General features: G+C 39.2%; 1 protein-coding gene across 2 annotated transcripts in view; it reads right to left on the bottom strand.

Annotated features, from left to right (window-relative positions):
- Positions 1-1,297: 1,297 nt before the first annotated feature.
- Positions 1,298-21,316, bottom strand: part of SERPINI1 (serpin family I member 1) — a 77,255-nt gene continuing 57,236 nt past the window's right edge. For both annotated transcript variants that reach the window (XM_024124325.2, XM_028482711.2), the window contains exons 6-9: positions 17,154-17,251; positions 3,471-3,557; positions 1,985-2,074; positions 1,298-1,626 (exon numbers count right to left, since the gene is read on the bottom strand). In XM_024124325.2, the coding sequence (XP_023980093.1) occupies positions 1,550-1,626; positions 1,985-2,074; positions 3,471-3,557; positions 17,154-17,251 (352 nt within the window). In that variant the 3' untranslated portion in view covers positions 1,298-1,549. The remainder of the gene's footprint in view (positions 1,627-1,984; positions 2,075-3,470; positions 3,558-17,153; positions 17,252-21,316) is intronic.

Genomic DNA, 21,316 nt, shown 5'->3' with positions numbered 1-21,316 from the left:
TGATTGACCTAACTTTTTATAAATTAATCATATTTAAACAACTAGTGTATAAGTATTCCACCTGTATCCTTTATTTTAGCAATATTCAAGATTTAGTGTATAACAAAATCACCAAAGGAACTTGTTTAAAATGCAAATTTTCAAGTTTTTTCTCCAAGTTTAGAATTCAGTATGTCAAGGGTCAGGCCTGGTTGCTTCAAACCACAACTCTCCTGAACAGAATTAAAGTTAATTATAATATCAATTCTTCTTAACAGCTCCAAACCATAGCAAAATACCTAACACACGAGAGTCACATACAAACTGTTTCTGTTAAATTTTGAAACGTTTCAAACTTTTTCAGAAATTATTAATCATAGAATCAAAAATTTGGCAATAAATGGACCTGGTTCCATTCATGGAACATGACAAGACCATTCTTTTTTTTTCTTCCCCCCAAAGAAATGCCATTATTTCAGCCACAGGATAACAAAATAATTTACTGGAGAACTTAAGAAATTGACACTGTCCCCATTGGAATCGACTACTCTTATACTAGAAAATAAGACCAAAATATTATGCAAAGGACTTTTAACAACTCTCAAGAGGTCTCAAACACAAATGCATCCCGGAGCCATCAGGTAACCAATGGGAGAAACAAGGAATGTGTTATTCCAGTTACAGACATTCAAGTTCAAAACATGAAAACCTCTTGCACAGAACAAACAAAAACATCCCTGTGGGCAGCTCTCAACCTATGATCTGCTAGTTTCTAGTATCTGTACTAACAGAGTTTTTCTAGTTAATTCTCCGGTGACATACCAGAGGGCATATTTTTATCATTAATGTGCTCATTTGGCTTATTGGGGGACTTTTGGGAACTATGTTACAGTTCAGATTTTACTTGCCACAGCAAAACATGGTGATATATCAGGCTCATAATCTACATCACCCTTATGAAGCCAATGATCTTTAAAGACAAAGTCAGTAAGCTATAGCTATAATCTGTGGGTTGGCATAGCCCTAATTTTTTCTAACAAGTTTTGTGATGGAGCCACACAGAAGATGTTCAGTGTGCAGGGTTTTATATTACACTATACACTGTCTTCAGAGAAACAGCAATTAGAATTTTTGCAGAGTACCTGTCTTCACCTCACTTGTTGTTGCTTGTTATGTATAAGTGTATGATGCTAATTTACTTTGGTGCTTTGTTTCTACATGATTATAAAAGACTTAAGATGTCCAGAAACATCATTGTTTCCAAATTTCACCTAGAGGTATCTTAATACTACAACTTCTAAAATGAAAAACAGAGCTGTTCACATGTTCACTATGTACTTTTATTTTAAATACTAGCACAACATACACAATGACATGACAGGATCATTACCTCAATAATACGGATAACATTCCTTGACAAGTTGGCTTATAATTTACATACATTGTTTTTATCGGGAGCTATTTTAAGTATCATCTTAAGATATATTGTAAAACACAAGTCTCAAATATATACCAGTTGCAAACATAATGTGCTTAATTACTATTTTCCTTATTATTTAAATAAAATGATTTAAAGTTCCTCAAAATCATGCCCACTGGTGTTCATGGTTTCAGGATGCATGACTCGTCCCATGAATAGGATTGTACCTGCATTGGGTTGGGAATGAACAAAAGAGGAGTTGAACAAAAGATATTTATTTTCCTTCTTGCTTACAATTAGCAATGTTCTAATTGTACATTGTAAATGAAAGCAAGAACACTCGTCTCCAATAACCTCAGCTTTATGAATAAACTATAAGTTTTCTGAATATACAAGCAGTAAAAGATTCAGTGATAAGTACTGTGTCCCTGGATACTCATAAATTCTAAAGATAAAAATGTAAGTAAATTATTTTCATCTAAAGAATCATTTCAACACATCTGATAAATAATGCAGAAAATGTTTTCAATTAAAAAAATGATTTCTTTTTAGCTTATTAAAGTTCTATTTTCATAACAGACTTACCTGTTCTCCTGTTCCTAATAAGAAAGAAAAATGGATGGTCGACAATAACTTGAGGATACAGCACAGCCATCCTGCTAATTGCAATCATTCCTGTAACGCAGAGAGAAAGTAATTACATGTCTGTGGATGTGGGGGGACTAATGAGTAATTTCTCCAAACTACCTATGCTTAATGCAAAGGTAATGATTTACATGAAACAAGATTTTAAAGACTTAGAGAAAAATTGTAAATGTATTAACATTTCTACTTGATCTTAAAAAAACCCCAATACACACACACATCCCATCCCATCATCCCACCAAAAATATAGGACAATTTATTTTGAATGTTACAAATTTTTATTCTCAGTCTCAGATAAATACTTACAGCTTTACTAAAATGACCTTTGAGTCAAGGAAAGGGGGAAAAAAAACCACCCCAAACAAACAAAAATCAGTTTCTTTATATTCTCAAATCATTATTTCTTTTATATGAAATGGGGATTTTTACATAGCAAGTCACCAGGCTTCTAGCAAGTGGACAGAACAGCAGTGATTAAAGAGAAAATACAGCAGGGAGAGATGCAATGGTGTTTCCTACAGCTGGGAAACTGAATTTTCTTGAGATCCTTATTGTGGGATAATCATTTTATACTTTCTGCAGGGTGATTTGTTGTCAGGAAAAGGCCAAGATTAAATTATGTAAGATTTTAAGCTTTTTCGATGCCTGAGACTACTGTTTCTATTTCCTCCTGAAAACACCATTTTAATTGATGAGATCCTTTTAATGGACAAATGTATGCAGAAGTTAAAAATAATTTGTGCAAATATGATATGTTGCATTTTACCGGAGAAGGGAAAAATCCTACCAAAATTTGATGATGGCTGTTGAACATGATATTGAAACAAATCCAAACAAACAAATGAAAAAAAAAGAAAACTCCTTCTTGCTTAACTAAGGAAGTCAGAACATTCAGAATAACCAAGGACATTACCATTTTGCTTTGGACACGTAATTTAGGTAAATTAAAAAAATTTTTTTATTTAAAATTATTATTTTATTATTAACTTAAAATTATGCATTGCATACTAACATGCACTCTTGTTTGTGCATGCTTTTTAAAAACTCAAAGCTCTTCACTGACAAAATGAAGAACTAACTTCCAAAAATAATTGAGTAGAAAGAAAAATGATTAACTGGGCAGCAGGGAAATATTTAAAATATTTAAACAGGCAGCACAGCAGGAAAATCTATTCTGCAGAGCTGACAATCTCCTCCTTCCTCTAATTAGAGATGGGAGTTACTCTGTATGGGGCACTGAAATGAGTGCACGCTTCATATCCTATTTGGAAAATACTAGCAGGTTCATCATTAGCTTGACTTCTAAGTTAGAGCAGGGTCCGTTTTTTGGCTTAGTTCTAAATGACCTCCATTCCCTACCCAAGATTGCTTTAAAAATACAAATCTCAGAAAAGTGAGAAGATTTTGGAAAACAATAATTTGGCACCTGAAGCAGCAGCAGCTTCTGAGCCTTCTTCATTAACCTCTATGAAGGACTTGTGAATTGCTTTAGAAAGGAAAATCTCTTTCTTATCTGCAAAAAAAAAGAGATAACAGAAGCATTTCTTCGGTATCAGAGAAAGGGAAGCACTTTATCTTTAGTTAAACAGATTTGAGAAATATAAGTGATATAAGATACTGATATAAAACATGAGATAATGTAAGATTACATTTATGATTTGAAAGAACCATTGAAGATATATTTTCTGTTTTGTCCTTATTTTATATTCTCTTGTTGATTTTCTCCTTCATTTTTATTGGTAATTTTCCCATCGTTTATTTCTTATATTGCCAGGAAAAGCAGAAACGTGGCTCTGTTTTTAATAGCAACCTCAAATTAGTTCATAACTCAAGATAAAACTTCTTACATGTTTCTCCCTAACTTGAAATTTCAAAACATAAAATGAAAACAGAAATCCACATATAACCAGAATGAAAAATTTTTTAAAATCTAATCTCTAATTACTGTGATAATAGAAATATCCTTGGCAAAGGAAAACAAAATTGACTTCCAGGTTGTAGAAACAGGAATATATTAAAAAGTTATTTCCTGGGCTTCCCTGGTGGCGCAGTGGTTGAGAGTCCACCTGCCGATGCAGGCGACACGGGTTCGTGCCCCGGTCCGGGAAGATCCCACATGCCGCGGAGCGGCTGGGCCCGTGAGCCATGGCCGCTGAGCCTGCGCGTCTGGAACCTGTGCTCCGCAATGGGAGAGGCCACAACAGTGAGAGGCCCGCGTACCACACACACACACACAAAAAGTTATTTCCCATTCCAATTAATTGGTTTATCTGAGGATTCAAAAACATGCTTTATCCTAAAGTCAGAGGACTTTAGAACTTTATCCTAAAGTCACATTTTTAATATTAGGAGGATTGTTTTTCCCTTTGAACTGTCTTTCTAGTTATGCTTACTTTTAAATTAATGGCTGTTATAGGCTGAATTTGTTCTCTAAAATTCGTATGTGGAAGCACTCACCCCCAAGATTTCAGAATGTGACTGCATTTGGAGATAGTCTTAAATTTAAATGAGTCATTCGGGTGGGCCCTAATCCAGTATGACTGGTTTCTTTACAAGAAGAGGAAACTTAGACACAGACAGGTACAGAGAGAAGACCATGCATGATGGTTAATTTTATGTGTCAGCTTGGCTTGGCCACAGTGCCCAGATAATTGGTCAAACATTATTCTGGATGTTTCTGCAAAGATGTTTTCTGGATGAGATTAACATTAAAGATGGTGGACTTTGAGTAAAGCAGATTACTCTCATCATGTGGGTGGGCCTCATCCAATCTGCTGAAGATTTTAACAGAACAAAGACTAGCTTCCTCTGAGCAAGAAGGAATTTTGCCAGCTGACTGCCTTCAGACTCCTCCCTGTGTCTCTGGCCTGCTGACCTACCCTGCAGATTTTATATTTCCAAGAGGGGAGAGATATGGGAACATATGTCTATGTATAACTGATTCATTTTGTTATAAAGCAGAAACTAACACACCATTGTAAAGCAATTATACTCCAATAAAGATGTTAAAAAAAAAAAGAAAAACAAAGTCTACACAATTGTGCAAGCCAATTCCTTAAAATAAATCTCTTAATCTCTCTCTCTCTCTCTCCATATATATATACATGCAAATGCATATATCCATCTCTCTCCATATATATATATGTATATGCATTCATCCTGTTGGTTCTGTTTATCTGTAAAACCCTGACTAATACAACATGTGAAGACATAGGGAGAAAATGGCAATCTATAAGCCAAGAAGAGAGGTCTCATAAGAAATCCACCCTGAAGACAGCTTAATCTTGGACTTCCAGCCTCCAGAACTGTGACAAAATAAATGTCTGTTATTTAAGCCACTCAGTCTGTGGTGCCTTGTTACGGTAGCCCTAGCAAAGCATACAATACAATAGCCTTCAGTCTTGGGTGTCCCACTTTTCCCCAAGATTAAAACAAAACAAACGGAAGATACTGCAAATGTCTAAAAAGGAAAATAGCACAAGAAGCAAGATAAAGGATTACTCAAGTTTGTACCATTTTTTTTTCTAATCCCAGGAGGTCTACTTCAAATTTAAGATAAATAACTTTGTTGCTGATGCCCAGCCCTATTCAGTAAAAGCACAATTGACTTCCCATTAAACTACTTAATAATACTTTCAAAGACACATAATTATCTGATACCGATAGAAAATGATGTTCAACAACATTTTTGGTACACCTGTTGCAAAGCACCTGCTTATTTTGAATAAGCCCCAAGACAAACTGGTGGCATCTCTGATTATATTTTAATAGGGATACTCCTTCCTCAGCTCATATTTAGCATTAAGATAGAAGCACTGCATTATGAAATAGTCCATCTCACATATTATGATGTTTTCTTCTAAAATGCATTTGATAACCAGAAGAAAAATTAAAAGCAATAAAGTTTTACATCAAACAATTAAGTATAATTAGCTTTCTCAAATCCAGACCACTAGGTTTTTTTAGCAAATGAAAAGAAAAATATCAATTGCATTAAGTAACTAGTAAAAATAATTTAGTAGGCAAAACAAACGCTGAATTCCAGGACAGTAAAAATATAACTATTTAGTAGTTAACAGATGCTATATTATTTTCAGATTCTGCTGCCCATTTTCATCAGTCTGCTAGTTAAGGTAGAGTCATGCATCAATGGCCCTAAATGCGAAAGTGACAGCACCCAGTTCCTAAAGGATAAGGAGTGTCCACATTGCCAGGTAAGCCCTCTTCAGAAATTTGAGGGGAGGAACTTCCCTGGTGGTGCAGTGGTTAAGAATCCGCCTGCCAATGCAGGAGACACGGATTCAATCCCTGGTCCAGGAAGATCCCACATGCCGCGGAGCAACTAAGCCTGTGAACCACAACTCCTGACCCCGCATGCCACAACTACTGAAGCCCGCGCGGCTAGAGCCCGTGCTCCGCAACAAGAGAAGCCACCGCAATGAGAAGCCCGCGCGCAGCAACAAAGACCCAACGCAGCCAAAAATAAATAAATTTATTTTTAAAAAAAGAAAAAGAAATTTGAGGGTAGTTTTCAATAACACCGAATGATATTTCAGACCCTAATTTGCACAAAGGAAACTGCCTCCAATATCCCCTGAGCCTGATTTGCTGGCTGTACTAAGTACCTTGAAAGAAGGAATCTCCTCCCTTCAACCCTGGTGTCTGCCCCAAGTATACCCTCCTCTAGTCCCCAAACCTCTCATGTGCTCTCATTTACCTCCACAGAATGGTTTTGAGGGGAGGGATGCTGCAAGACATCATGGCAGAAAGATCAAGAAAGCAAGAATGCCGAGGGTTCTTCCCAGAGAGCTAGTTATTTAAAAGATAATGAAATGGACAAACCTATAATGAGATTCACAAAGAAGAAAGAGAAATTACCCAAGTAAACAATATTAAGAAAAAAAAGCAGAACATACCTAAAGATAACAGAAGAGAATTTTTAAAAATCACGAAAAATACTATATAATTTTCTGCAGATAATGTTAACTTTAAAGGGTATACTTTATTTACTATGCATTGTGACTATTTATAATACACAATTTGGTAAATTTTGATAGATGTATATATCTATGACCCCACCTCTACAAATAAGATAAAGAATATTTCCAACTCTCCCCACAAGTTTCTTATGCTTCTTTATGCAGATAACTTTGAAATAGATGATTTGCCATCAACTACAATTTTATAAAAATATTTAAATTATAAAGTTGAATCAAGGAAAAAAATAGAATGAATAGTCCAGTAACCATTAAAGTAGTTGAATCAGTAGACAGAATCTTCCCCCACCCTCAAAATTAAAGACTCCAAGCCTAGATGGTTTTCTAGGGAACTTTAACCAAACCTTCTAGCAACCGAATTTTCTGAGATAAAACTATTCCAGACTCTAGAAAGAGAATAAAAGCAGTCTAAGTCATCTCTGGGTCATCTTACTTGCTATTAAAATTAAAACAGGACTGTCTAAGAAAAGAAAATCATAGACCAAACTCACCTATTAATATGGAGGTAAAAGTTCTTCAAAATCAGAAAATTAAACCCCTCAACACATACAAATAACTTTTTTAAATGAGTTTCTGGGGATGTCAGTGTATCATGACACGACACAGCAGTTAAAACTACTCTAACTGCCTCCCGTTCACATTAAAGCTTCCTCTGGGATGATAATCAAATACAAACCAAATCATGCTACTCCCCTACTTAAAACCCTTTATCACCTCTCCTGCTAGCTCTACCTCCCATCTCCCCCTCAGTATATAACACACCTGCACACCTGCTCAGTATGTAATATGAGGGCCTCCGTGAGGTTGCCTCTTCCAATTAGCATTCTTCACTCGACACACTGTGCTCCAGATTATTTGAATGGCAATGGCCTGATCATACCACACTTTATCACTTCTGTGTCTTTGCTTCCCCAGAAACTCACTGAACCCTTGTACAGTGAGACACCTAATCTACTTTCAAGGCTCAGCTTCGAACCCTACCAGGACTTTTCTGCTCTCTCCTGATTCCCACCCCCCCACCACTAAACTAGAACTGACCACACTTTCCCACTGAACCCAGGATCTAGTTCTATTTAAGCCTTCATGACATATCATATTCATATTGCTATCTCTCTCTTCCTGGACTGTCCACTTCCTTCAGGCAAGGATTGTGTCCTTCCCCTTAGTGCCCCTGGCTTCTGGCATTTAGGGAGCCTAATGAATGAACTAACCTAAGTAGAGGGAGTTTCTTGGTAATGTGTAATTTTCCAGTAGTTAACCCAACATTTAGTAACTGTTGAATGAAAGGTGTTAGTTATTTCATATTGTAAGACTTTGGGTGTTGTCACTCTGTGGGTACCATGACCACAATTCTGTTCACCATTATGGCTATAAAGTTTATTCTTGTAATAAATAAAACATGTGACACTAATCCAAAGTAGATGGTCTAGGAAAATTGATGGAAAACAGCCCCAGAGAGAGAAAGAATACAAAGGCCACACACACACTAGAAAACTTAAAAATCTAATTGAGTAGAAGAGCAAAGGGAATGGCATCCAACAAACCACTGTCATCCTATATATTTCAAAGACAGCAAAATAAAGATTGAATCCAATGTTCCAACTCCTGGGGGTGATTAACTGCTACACCAAGGACAGCAAATGTCTCCAGTTGTAAACAAGACTTCACGACACTTAACCTTCAGCAAAACACCACCCCTGTGGATATACAAGTAGGAGAGAATGTAACAAGTAAGAAATCACATCATGAACACTGAGGGAACAAAAGAAAATGAAACTTTTTTCTCTAGGCACAAACTGCAAGCTGTCACATTAAAATAAAATATAAGCTGAAAGTAGTTTAAGCAAGAATGTGTCTGCTGCCGCATCTTAGAAGGAGATCAGATCATGCAGGAATACAGGCAAGTTCATAGCTTCTATGTTTGGCCTCCAGTATTGCTCATTCTTGTGTAATTATATGTCAGTCAAGGCCATCTTTCCTGCCATGCACTTATTCCCTGAGGGCCTGGACCCTCCTGTCCTATTTATCTCCTGTCCCTATCCCCAGTTCCTTGCACACTTCCAGCCACCAAGTATGCACTCAGGTATTCAAGGAATCATAATATGAGGGGAGTTAAAGAGATTTACACTGATAAATTGGTCTTATTTGTTAGAGAAAAGTTAACTATTCTCTAAAAATGGAAATAAATAAATCAATGGCAAACAGAACTACCAAAAAAAAAAACACCAAAAACCCACACACTGGTCCCAAGCAGTCTTCTCCTTCTGGCCACAGCAGACATTGCTGCCAAATAACTGGTCCTACTTTTCTCCAGGCAGCGTGGAGCAAGGCTTTTAACAATGGATAAGATGGAAACAGTGCCAGCAAACCCTAGGTTCCCCAGAGAAGAGCTGGGCAGTAATTCAAGCTCTTCTGAAAAAAGCAGGGCAAAATACTAAGGCATTCATTCAGTCACTGAGCAAATATTTATCAAGTACCCTGCTCGTATGAGGTATCGTGCAGGGCACCAAAGGCTCTAAGTACCTGTGATTGACATAATGCTGGCCGGATGGCCATCAGGCAAGAGTATGCCACTACTTCCTTTGTGGCACTGTTCCTAATCAGCCAATTTTAATGGATTTCTGCATCACCAAGGACATGCTTAAAATAACAGAATGAACGGAGTTCCATAACAGAACCCTAGAATACCAAAAACTTCTCTGTCTCCGTACTTTAGTTGCTAAAATACTTTTAGCTTCAGCCCCACCCATGAACTTTAGAAAGGTTTTTAGAATTTGAGCTCCTTCAAGGTAGGAATAGTGTTCGCTTATTTGTTTTTCTGCAGAGATTTTTTTATAGACCAGCAAATACTCATTCATTTATTCACTCATTCATTTATTCATGTACTGAGCACCTCCTATGTGCCTGACATTGTGGATGCACCGGGTATACTATGGTGAGCTAAATAGTTCCTTCCTAATGGGGGAGAGAAGACATTAAATAACAAGGACAATAAAAAAGCAAATCAATAAATGACCACAATTTCAGGGTATGGTAAGTATAAGAAATAATATAAAGTGATGGGTTGGCTGGTGACTGGGAAGGGAAGAGGAGCTACTTGACATTGGATGTTAGGAAAGGCTTGTCTGAGAAGGTTAATTTGAGCTGAGACCTAAAGAATACAGAGGAGTCAGTCCCAGGCAGACCTAACGGTAGAGTTAGCAGTTGGGGGGAAAGGCTAGTGCAGAGGCAGATACAAGCCAGGTGTGTTCAAGGACCCAGAAAAAGCCTGTGTGGCTGGAGCATGGGGAGTGAGGAGGGCCAGAGGCTTGAGAGAAGCCCCCAACTTGGAGCAAGGCAGAGCCCAGCACCATCTTCTCAGGGCACGCACCCACCCAGCATCTATCCTGCTCCCCACACCATGCTGGGCTCTGAGGACAGAAAGATGTCTATGACACAGGCCAGGCTTCTGAGGAGCTCCGAGCTCAGTGACAGGTATAAGAACAAAGAATCCAAGGAAAAAGTAGAAGTTGTGAGAGCACTTTGCACTATCAGAATCCAGATAAGGGAAAGTAAACCATCTAGGAAGGGCAAGACATCAGGGGAAGCTTCTCAGGGATGCTGACATTTGGACTGGTTCTTGAAGAATAAGGAGAAGAGTGAAAGTCAGAGAAGGGGACAAGGGCATTCCAAACAGAGAATTATATCTGCAAAGTGAGAGAAGCAGTGGTGATGACCTGAAGGTCCAACTGAAGCTGGGGCTAGGAGGAGGAGGGGAGTGGCGGGGGATGTGCTTGATTTTAAGAGCTTGGACCATGATGCTAGAGAGCACGGGCTTTGTCCAGAAGTAACAGGACATGATGGTTTTGATTTTAGAAGATATCGGTGGCAGCAGCTGTAAAGTGTGAATTGGATGAGCAATCAGCTGGGGGCAAGAAGATCAACTGTGTCAGCTGTTGCAACAGTCCAAGCAAGGAAGTGGGGTAGATAGAACTGGAATTACGGCGCTGGAAGAGAAAGACAGCACTCTGACTTACAGGTAGAAGGAGAAAGAGAACAAACAAGGGCAGGATGTAAGAGTCAGTCCAGCATAAATCTAAGCGCTTGAGTCTGACCCGAATATGGCTTTTGCTGTGTCTTCTTAATTCCTTTATTTCATTGGCTCCTTCATTAAAGCTCATACTTCGTGCTGAAGGATTTCGTACTCTCTTTCTCTTTCCCCTTACACTTTCCAAGAGGATTATCTATTAATCCAAATGCTGATGGTCCTTCATTTCCCTTACAAAAATAGCCCTACTCTATAACAGGATCTTCGCTGCAACTAGATGAGCATTTTAAATAGAGCCTGAGAAGAAAATGATTCTCAGCACTCTCTGGATTCCATGTTTATTGCATGAGTCTCTACTATGTTTTATGTTCATGGAATTTAGCGTCAAAAGCAATGGACATCAAACTGAGGTGAAAAAATAAACACAATAAATACAGAGCATCTCATCTTATTTGTTCCTTCATTCAGGGAGTAGGAAGCAGAAAGCACGGTGCTGGGTGCTTCTTAAACACACATAAGGATCAATTATGTGGAAGTTTAAATTCTGGTGGGAGATATCCAATGCATAAATAATGATAATATGAAATTAAATGTGGTATGTGGCATAAGAAAAATAATAGAATATTGTAGTATTTAAAAAGGAGTGATTACTTCTCGTTGGCGTAATCATGGTGGCTTAATAAAGTTGGAGATATTTGACCTGAGGCTCAGTTCAAAAGTTATTTCAGGTGGGAGAAATTTCATAAAGATGAGGGCTGGGGGATGTGAGGTGCAGAGCAAATGTTCATTTTGGCTGGAGCACATGCTGTGTGTAAGGAATCAGCCAGAGACGAGGCTGGAGGGAGCTGAGGTCTGAACGCCCTGCCGAGCGGTGGACGGTGAACAGCAGACCGAAGGGAGGCTCTGAACAGGAACTGGAATGATCAGAGAGTGAGTTTTAAGGTGATTAATCTTGGCAGTGGTAGATAAGACAGATTAGATGGTAGAGAGATTGGAAACCATTTAGGAGGCTATTGAAATAGTCTAGGGCAGCAGTAATGAGAGTCTGAAATGAAAGTAGATGCCATGGAACAGAAAATGAAAGCATGGATCCAAGAGGTCTTAGCAAAAGACTCTCAAGTCATTCAGTTTTTCCAGAAGCAAGAGAATGTCATGTAGGGTATTTTTGGTCCACTGCTAAATCACATTAACTATTTTTAAAGAAAGATAAAAATCTCAGTTACATGATTTTAGAATGTAGCAGTGTCCCAATAGTACTGAATTGGTTTCTGGGTACTTTCGAGTTTTCAAATTCTACTAATAATGTTATTTGAAAAAGATTTCCCCAGTTTTTACATAAGGCTTTTAATTAAAGAAGTAATACGTACACAAGGTAAATTTCCAAACAGTACACAGTGGTCTATGAAACGAAACCCCTTCTCTCATCTAAGAGCCTCTGTCCGGTATTCTCAAGGCAACCACTTCTTTCCTTTTCTAAGATGTTGTTCAAAAATGTTCTACGCATTTAGAAGCTTAAATACATACTTATGAGGGGGGTGGTCTAAGATGGTGGTGTAGGAAGATCCTGAGCTCACCTCCTCCCACAGACACACCAAATCTAAAGCTACATAAGGAACAACGAGTGTTGAAAAAGAACTAATAATTAGCTGACCAAATGGAGGCACAACAAGGAATAAAAGGGCCTCGTGGTAGGAGATGCAGAGGGTCAGTCCCACCAAAAACTCCATGCCCCGGCGCAGAGACCTCCAACAGGGAGGGATCTCACAGGTCCAGAGCTACACCCTGAGGAGCAAGGTATCTGTGCCCCACGTTGGGCACCCCAACCCTAGGGACCTGCACTGGAGACACGAGGTCCCCAAAACATCTGGCTTTGGAATCCTATGGGGCTTATGTCCAGGGCACCCAGGGCGGTGTAGAGCCCTGAGATACTCCTTTGAAAGGACTTGCACACTGTCTCACTCATCCCAGGACCCAGTACAAAGGCAGCAGTTAGAGAAGTACCTGGACTATATGTGAAGGAGGTTCATTTGCTAATCTTAAAGTATCTGCTGGAGGGGCAGGGACAAGTTGGGACTTTCTTTGGGGACAGAGGCATGGGTGAGCGCCATTTTTGCACTCCCCCTATACCTTGCTAATGCAGGTGGGCACACACAAGCATAGCCTTGCTATAGCCTTGGGTGTGCCCCATTTCCAGCGCTCTTGACCCACCTCGCTAGAGGCAAGGGTGGGCCCTTCCCCCAATGCTCTTCACCTGCATCGCTAAAGCTGGGGGTGAGCACAGTCCACACAGGTGGCTCCCCTTGATTGCCTGGCCCTGGTGGCCAGAGGGGCTTGCATTTCTGGGCCCCAAAGGACTGTAACAATCAGAGAAACAGTTCTGTGCAGGCTATCACCCCCCGGGGCACTGCACAGACAGCAGACTAAAACCCATCCCCAGTCTGCCTGTGAAAAATGTCCATTTCCTTGTCTTGGAGCTTCAACCTGAGGGACAGGCTACACGTTTGGTACACATCTAGGTGCTACAGAGGAGTTCGCAGGGAACGTAGGCAGCGAGATACCATCCTTCAGCCCTCCCTTGGCCTTGCCACAACTTACTGGTACCTCCCCAGAGTTTATTCATTCATCTGAAACCCTGATTTTTGCAAACTGTCACCCAGGAACATGTTCAGATCTGGTCTGGAAGTCAGCAGGGTTTATAATTGTGGACCCACAGGGCTGCACGGATTTGCATACTTTAAAAGCTGCTGCCTGAAGAGCTGGCTTCTAATCAGCCTAAAACCAGGTGCTGACTGAGATCCCTCTTATTGGAACACAGCTGGGTCTTCACACACTGTCCGCAATTGGGATTTATCAAGTATTAACCAGGCTACTTAGACAATCACAAGGGTTCAGGAGTCAACCAAGAGCTGGGGAAAGGTTGAACAATAAGGTTCATCTCCTACATGTGGTCACTCCATCAAGACTGGGAGAGGTAACTGTTTCGCTTAATTCATAGAAACAAACACAGAGAGTCAAGCAAAATGAGGGAACAGAGGAGTGTATTCCAAATGAAAGAACAAGACAAAACGCCAGAAAAAGACCCATTAAAATGGAGATACAGAGAATAGATTGGTGGTTACCAGAAGAGAAGGTTACCAGAGGAAGCGGGTGGGCAAAATTGGTGAAGAAGGTCAATTGTACAGTGACAGACGGTAACTAGACTTACAGTGGTGATCACTTTGTAGTACATACAAATAGCAAATTGTGTTGTACACCTGAAACTTATATAATGTTAGCTACCAATTTTACCTCAATAAGAAAGTAGAAAGAAAAAAAAATACATAGTCTCTTCCTCCATCTTTTGACCCAATATGCTCCCTTCCATTCTCCCCTTTTTTTTCCTTTCTGCTTCCGTAATGCTTTCTCTAGTACAGAGTTTCTCAACTCATTGCTGTAGAAATTGTGGGCTGGATAATTCTTTGTCATGGAAGCTGTCTTGTGCAGTGTAGATCACAGGGATGTAGAAGCATCCCTGGCCTCCACCCAGTAGATGGCAGTAGTTCTCCCTAATTATGACAACCAAAAAGGTCTCCAGCTATTGTCAAATGTTCCCTGAAGGGCAATATTGTCCTGGTTAAGAACCACTACTACAAGAAAACATTTCTATCACTCTTCCTTTTATTAAATCCAGCTGTTTATGTCTTTCTCCCCACGAGTCTGTGTGTTTCTTCAGAACAGGTATGATATCTTAATTATTTCTTCATTTTTATGACCTAGTACTTTGCTCACACTATCTGCATCAGACAGAGTTGTTAAATGAAAGGAATAGACATGGCATTGAATAGAATTAATTTGTATATCCTAAACACCATGAAAATTCTCACTAAAGTAGAAAGTAATAACCAAATACATGCTAATAATTTTCCTGGGTACTTGTGGGGTTACTAAGTGTCACAAACACTTTAATCATCAAGGTTTTCATGTAATTTGGGGAGGCAAAGAAGTATACATGTGAACAGTACACCAATCATGTAAGGCAGAGCATATGGTGCCCCCAAAATGATGCAGGGAATAAAGGCTATTGAATTTAGAGGAAGCAGAGAGGAAAGTTTTATAGCTGTGTCACTAGAAAGTTTTTGAATGAATGATTCATAAAGTAATGTACATATTTGTGTATATGTGTGTGTGTGAGTGAGAGAGAGAGAGAGAAAGAGAATGAAGAATGTATTGGTTAAAGTAGCTGGCATGCCGGGACTTCTAAGACTTCTAGTGGCAAAACTAGGAATTTAAGAATCAAAGAATTCCCACTGAAAACTTGAGAAGTTGGTTTTAGATCAGTTATCCTGAAGACCTGAACTGGGTAGTGTTTGAGGATGACCAATCCTAGATCTCTTACTAATATTTTAAGGAGTTAAATGTTTCAAGAAATATAATGTACAAGGTGGCCCTGGGTAAATCTCTTCTCTCCCCTTTTTTTTTTCTTTTGCGGTACGCGGGCCTCTCAGGCTCAGCGGCCATGGCTCAAGGGCCCAGCCACTCCGTGGCATGTGAGATCTTCCCGGACCGGGGCACGAACCCGTGTCCCCTGCATCGGCAGGCGGACTCTCAACCACTGCGCCACCAGGGAAGCCCTCTCCCTTGTTTTATCCTCTAGCAGACATCTACTGTGTGCCAACTATGTGTCAGCCTTGGGCCAGGTACTGGGAATGCAGCTGTAAGCAGGATGCTGAGAAGGATTCAGTTCTGACGGAGGTTTGATCAAAGAGCAAAGACTTTCCGCTATAGACTCTATGAACTCTGAAAGAGCCTAGTGTGATTTCAAATCTGCACTCATATGTACATTTATGCTCAATTGTCTCTGTACATAGTAAAGGCAGTTAAATATTACCTTTTAAACCTTCCAGATGTGTCAAAAAATTTGACCTACACTGACCACAATAACTGATTTGCCACTGCAGTGATACTCCCTCAGGACTGAAAAGCAGTAAATATTCTACGTGTGTGAAATAACTGCCTAGATGTTTGGGTGACACACTGAGGAATCTCTAATCAAACTGAAAATAGAGCCATGGTAAGAAAGCAAAATATAATTATTTAGTTGGAATTTGGCCAGTATAGCATTCTTTGAATTCCTAAGGAAAGGAGCATAAGAACTTTAAATTATCCTGTGCTTGAACCACAAATATATATATATTTCTGCCTCAAGTACAATGTACCCATTACCCTTTGAATCTCCACTTATTCTACCTTCATGGCTCACATCCAAGCTCCTAGGGCTCTGAACTCTTGTTTTATCTTGATATAAATCTGTCTTTATCTCATCAGAAAACATATTGTTTTATTTCCCATGTTCTATAGAAATGATGAAAATTATCATTATCTAAGCTAACTAAATCTTACACTCACAGGTACCTTATTTCAATACGTGTCTTGGGATTAGCTGCTTTAAAAATATTTCCAAAAGGATTTTACATTTCTAAGTACTTTAATGTTACTAATATGTTAAGATTTTTATCCTGACCAAATTAGGGCATCTGAATTAAATAATTTAACTGGTTGTTTTCCCTTGGGATATTTTAAATAAATTACTCAACACCCAATATGTCAAGTATATTTTGAAGCTACTTCTTCAAAACCACTGTTTTTTATTGAAGACTTAAGATAATATTTACATCATCTCACAGGTGTTCTTTTTAAAAGCATCTAGTTCTCACAGCAGGCACTCATTTATCCTCTCTTCCTTCTTTCTTTCCCATATGATTTATTATAACCGGACATATTGAGATATTCAATCAACACATTTATTGATTATCTGCTCTACAAGGCATTCTGTCAGATGTGATGGGGAATTCAAAGATGCATAAGACAGGTCTTCTGGAGAATATAATCTGCTATCAAAGATAGACATGGAGCAGAATAATACAAACAATGTTGTGACTGTATTTATAGTTTTGCTTGTAGAAGTTAAATATATTTCTTATATTTATCTGGCAACTGATAACTATATTTTACCTCAGAACTCCTTAATAAATAGAGGATTCACCACCATCATTTTAAAAAAACTTTATGGAATAACATTTTTTTAAAATTGGTGTTTATTTCCTACCAGACAAGGCTGTCAAATTTGCATTTTTGATGAAAACTTCAGTTATTCCAAGAGCCTTCAAAACATGTTTTAAATCAATTTCCTGTTCCACTGTGAACCTGGAGAACACAGAGGGGAAAAAGTATTTAGTTACAGCATTTTAAAAGTATTTAGTTACAGCCTTTAAAAAGTATTTAGTTACAGCATCCTGCTACCTGGGACAGGAATAAAATGTTAGATATGTTGATTTTTAAAAGTCTGTTTTATAGAGGGTAAATTATACTAAAACTGGATTTTGACTATAAGTAGTATTTGATTGTTATTGTAAAAAAAGGGAGCATCGAAAAGAATAACATAACAGAATAGTATTAAATTATTAAGTAGGAAGCCAGATTGGTCTTAATATGGAATCTCTCCCAATGAGATTGTATCAAACCAATGAATTGTATCACCCATCTTTCCAGTGAAAGATATGGACCGAGCACGGCTGTATTAACAAGTGCAGTTTTTAAAAGCAAAGGCTTTTATTACTTTTTTATAAAAAGTGAAAAACTGGTTAGAACTAAATATTTCCTTTTTAAAAGATGTTGCCTCCTAATCAATACAGATCATAAATATAAGTTTTTAGGCAATGGGCTGTGTCCTTAAAAAAGCTAAGTCTATAATAGTCACTAAATATTACTTTAGCATCATTTCTGATGTCTGGTTTTAAGAAGAATGAAAAGAGAATGATTGCTATAAACAAGACTCAGACACCAAGAGGAATAATCAGGGGAAAACCAACAGATGAGTAAAGGTATAACAAACATATTAGACTAAGTGCTAAATTTTATCTATATCTTACACTTTAAAACTTGCACTTAACATTGTTTATTTTGTTTTCCACAAAAAGCAGATATTGACTGTGAAAGCAGAAAAGGGGGATGAGTAGGGAAATACATTGGAGAATATATTCAGTGACTTGAATGAATTCTTAAAGTGTGTTCTCTGTGTGCTTTGTTATTTATTTGTCTGTTTATTGGTCACATATGTAGCTTACTATATAATAGGAACTGTTCCAACAATATAAAACAGATTAATTTAACAAAAACAGATTAATTTAAATATCACTACAGCTCTTTGAGGTAGGTATTATTATCTTCAGTTAATAGTTGAAGAACCTGAGCAGCAGAGAGAGATGGAATAACTTGACCAAGTTCATACAACTTAGTAAGCGGCGGAGTCGGGATATGGATCCAGGTAGTATTTATATATATCCTGACCTACTTAAAATAGGAAAGTGAAGGAAGATGTCAGTAAGGATTCTTTTTAGTTCTTAAAAGCAGCTTGGTTTGTTTCACACTTTTTAGGCTGTTTAGGTGACGATGATATTTTAGCTAGATTGAATTTGGGCAAGTTCCCTAATTTCTGAACCTTGGTTTTGGCATATGGAAAATGGCAATAATAATGCCTACTTCACAGTATTGTTGAGGGGATTAAGTAAGTTTTCTAAACATTTTAGGATGATGTTGGCTTGTAGGAGGCATGCAGTAAAGGGCAGATATGTTAATAGTACTCACCATATTGCAGTTATGTGTAACATTCACATTATTATCGATGTTAAGGTGTTGAATATTTGCATTTTAGTAGCAGTGTAGTAATTTGATGAAATAGGTATACTAACCTCTGCTACTTTAACTGTAAATTTGTCAGATCTAGTGTTTTTTTCATTTTAATATTTGTAGTATCTGGCATAAGACCAAATACGTAGGGTGAAGTGAAATAAAATCTAAGTGTCCACGAGAGTGTTTGTTTAAAGTTGAAGACAAGATGTAAACAATTTCCACTTCTCCATTCCTTGCCTTTGTTCCTTATCAAACTATTAAAAAATAGCTATTATCCATATACTCTCTTTCCTCTCTATATAGACTAATATTAATATAAATAATCATTATCATCTCCCATATACTGAGTGTTTACTATGTCCCAGGACTATGCAAATCCTTTTATGTCTAGTATCTCATTTAATCATCCCTGTGATAATCTCACACAATCTTATGAGACAGGTATTGTTACCTCTATTCCACAGAGGAACAAACTGAAGTTCAATAAAGCTAAACTACTTCCCTAATCACACAGCTAGTAGGTGGCAGAATAAAGATATGAACTGAGATCTTTCTGACTGCGAAGTCCTCCCACCCTTAATCACTATAATTCCAACAACGGCTTATTTAAAAACAAACAAACTACAGGAAGATTTTACGTTTCACCCACTGATTTTAAAAATAAAAAGCCACAATGCTACTTTTTTAAAACCAAAAGGCATGGCTGTTTTTGTAAAGGCATTTGATGTAATCTTGTATTTGCAATTTTCTATCTGAATAAAAGAGGTATGCGGAGGGCAGAAGCATCGGAGACTAAACAGGGACGGTGTGGAGCAAGTGTTAGAAAAGAACAAATATATATTACACATAAGGAGATTTATAAAAATGTGTAAGAATTAATCAAATTCTTTGAAGAAAAACCTTATAAAAGCACTCATGATAAAAAATAAAATCAGATGGCTTGGGCTTCCCTGGTGGCGCAGTGGTTGAGAGTCCGCCTGCCGATGCAGGGGACACGGGTTCGTGCCCCGGTCCGGGAAGATCCCACATGCCGCGGAGCGGCTGGGCCCGTGAGCCATGGCCGCTGAGCCTGTGCGTCCGGAGCCTGTGCTCCGCAACAGGAGAGGCCACAACAGTGAAAGCCCCGCGTACCAAAAAAAAAAAAAAAAAAAATCAGATGGCTTATGCACTGGTTTTCTATAACAGACATGAAACTGAAGTGCTTTATTAGTAGACAATCACTTCAAAATAGCAGGATGGTTTCTGGTTACAAAATAGAGAATGCTTATCCTTTGATTTCTAGTACTCTGATCACAAATGACAAACCTGAGACTACAAAGGTAAGAGTGGAAAGATACTACAGCCAGGTACATCTGCATTCCAAGTATTAGAGATTTCATTTTGATTTTATCACTAGAAAGATCTTTTTATACCTAAGCTGTATCAGTAAGACTGAAAAGTAAGAATATACAATGAAGAGGGTAATTTCATTAGAACCAAGTTTAAAAAAATCCTACTTAGAGAGAAGTATATAAAAAGATTGATTAACAAAAGATAAATACTAGGACTTAAAAATAAACAATAATAGTAATATTAGATAATAATTATATGATGCGAGGAGGAGAGAGAAGACGGCGGAAGAGTATGACGCGGAGATCAACTTCCTCCCCACAGATACATCAGAAATACATCTACACGTGGAACTGCTCCTATAGAACACCCACTGAACACTGGCAGAAGACCTCAGACCTCCCAAAAGGCAAGAAACACCCCACGTACCTGGGTAGGGCAAAAGAAAAAAGAATAAACAGAGACAAAAGAATAGGGACAGGACCTGCACCAGTGGGAGGGAGCTGTGAAGGAGGAAAGGTTTCCACACACTAGAAGCCCCTTCACGGGCGGAGACTGCGGGTGGCAGAGGGGGGAGCTTCGAAGCCGCGGAGGAGAGCGCAGTAACAGGGTGCGGTGGGCAAAGCGGAGAGATTCCCGCAGAGGATCGGTGCCGACAGGCACTCACCAGCCCGAGAGGCTTGTCTGCTCACCCGCCGGGACGGGCGGGGCTGGGAGCTGAGGCTCGGGCTTCAGTCGTATCACAGGGAAAGGACTGGTGTTGGCGGCGTGAACACAGCCTGCAGGGGTTAGTGCACCACGGCTAGCCCGGAGGGAGTCCGGGAGAAGTCTGGAGCTGCCGAAGAGGCAAGAGACCTTTTCCTCCCTCTTTGCTTCCTGGGGCGAGAGGAGAGGGGATTAAGCGCGCCGCATAAAGGAGCTCCAGAAACAGTCGCGAGCTGCGGCTATCAGCACGGACACCAGAGACGGGCATGAGACGCTAAGGCTGCTGCTGCCGCCACCAAGAAGCCTGTGTGTGAGCACAGGTCACACTACACACCGCTCCAGCCGGGAGCCTGTGCAGCCCGCCACTGCCGGGGTCCCAGGATCCAGGGACAGCTTCCCCGGGAGAACGCACGGCGCGCCTCAGGCTTGTGCAACGTCACGCTGGCCTCTGCCGCCGCAGGCTCGACCCGCATCCGTACCCCTCCCTCCCCCCGACCTGAGTGAGCCAGAGCCCCCGAATCAGCTGCTCCTTTAACCCCGTCCTGT

The sequence above is a fragment of the Physeter macrocephalus genome, chromosome 1 (assembly GCF_002837175.3).
Source record: "Physeter macrocephalus isolate SW-GA chromosome 1, ASM283717v5, whole genome shotgun sequence".
Taxonomy (NCBI): Eukaryota; Metazoa; Chordata; class Mammalia; order Artiodactyla; family Physeteridae; genus Physeter; species Physeter macrocephalus.
The sequence above is the reverse complement of the archived record's forward strand: the minus strand, read 5'-3'. Positions and strand labels throughout refer to the sequence as shown.